This window comes from Penaeus monodon, chromosome 25 (genome assembly GCF_015228065.2).
Source record: "Penaeus monodon isolate SGIC_2016 chromosome 25, NSTDA_Pmon_1, whole genome shotgun sequence".
In the NCBI taxonomy this organism is placed as follows: domain Eukaryota; kingdom Metazoa; phylum Arthropoda; class Malacostraca; order Decapoda; family Penaeidae; genus Penaeus; species Penaeus monodon.
Window position 1 is genome coordinate 37,976,427 of NC_051410.1, and position 263 is coordinate 37,976,689.

Consider the following 263-nt stretch of genomic DNA (forward strand, 5'->3'; position numbering starts at 1 on the left):
CGATAAGTAAATAGCTACCTCTTATCTGCCAAGGTCACAGTGCAAATATAACGTGACGACCTCTCTGGGGATTTACGAGGAACGACCCTGTACGCGATGGGATTTTGACAACACGACCTACACCAACACCCTTACATCAGAGGTACACTGTGTTAAGCTGAGTACCAGGTCAAAATACGCATCGGTACAAGGTCCTATCTGTCTATACATGGTTATAGACTAGCCTCGTAATTTAGCTTCTTGAGATATATTTGACTTCCTCA

The 263-nt window shown here is 43.7% G+C and overlaps 1 protein-coding gene across 5 annotated transcripts in view; it reads left to right on the forward strand.

Moving 5' to 3' along the window:
• LOC119589216 (organic cation transporter protein-like) overlaps positions 1–263 on the forward strand; it is a gene marked incomplete at its 3' end in the record, with an annotated part of 10,042 nt that overhangs the window by 5,797 nt on the left and 3,982 nt on the right. For all 5 annotated transcript variants that reach the window (XM_037937820.1, XM_037937816.1, XM_037937817.1 and 2 more), the window contains 1 exon segment: positions 34–142. In XM_037937820.1, coding sequence (XP_037793748.1) covers positions 34–142 — 109 coding nt within the window.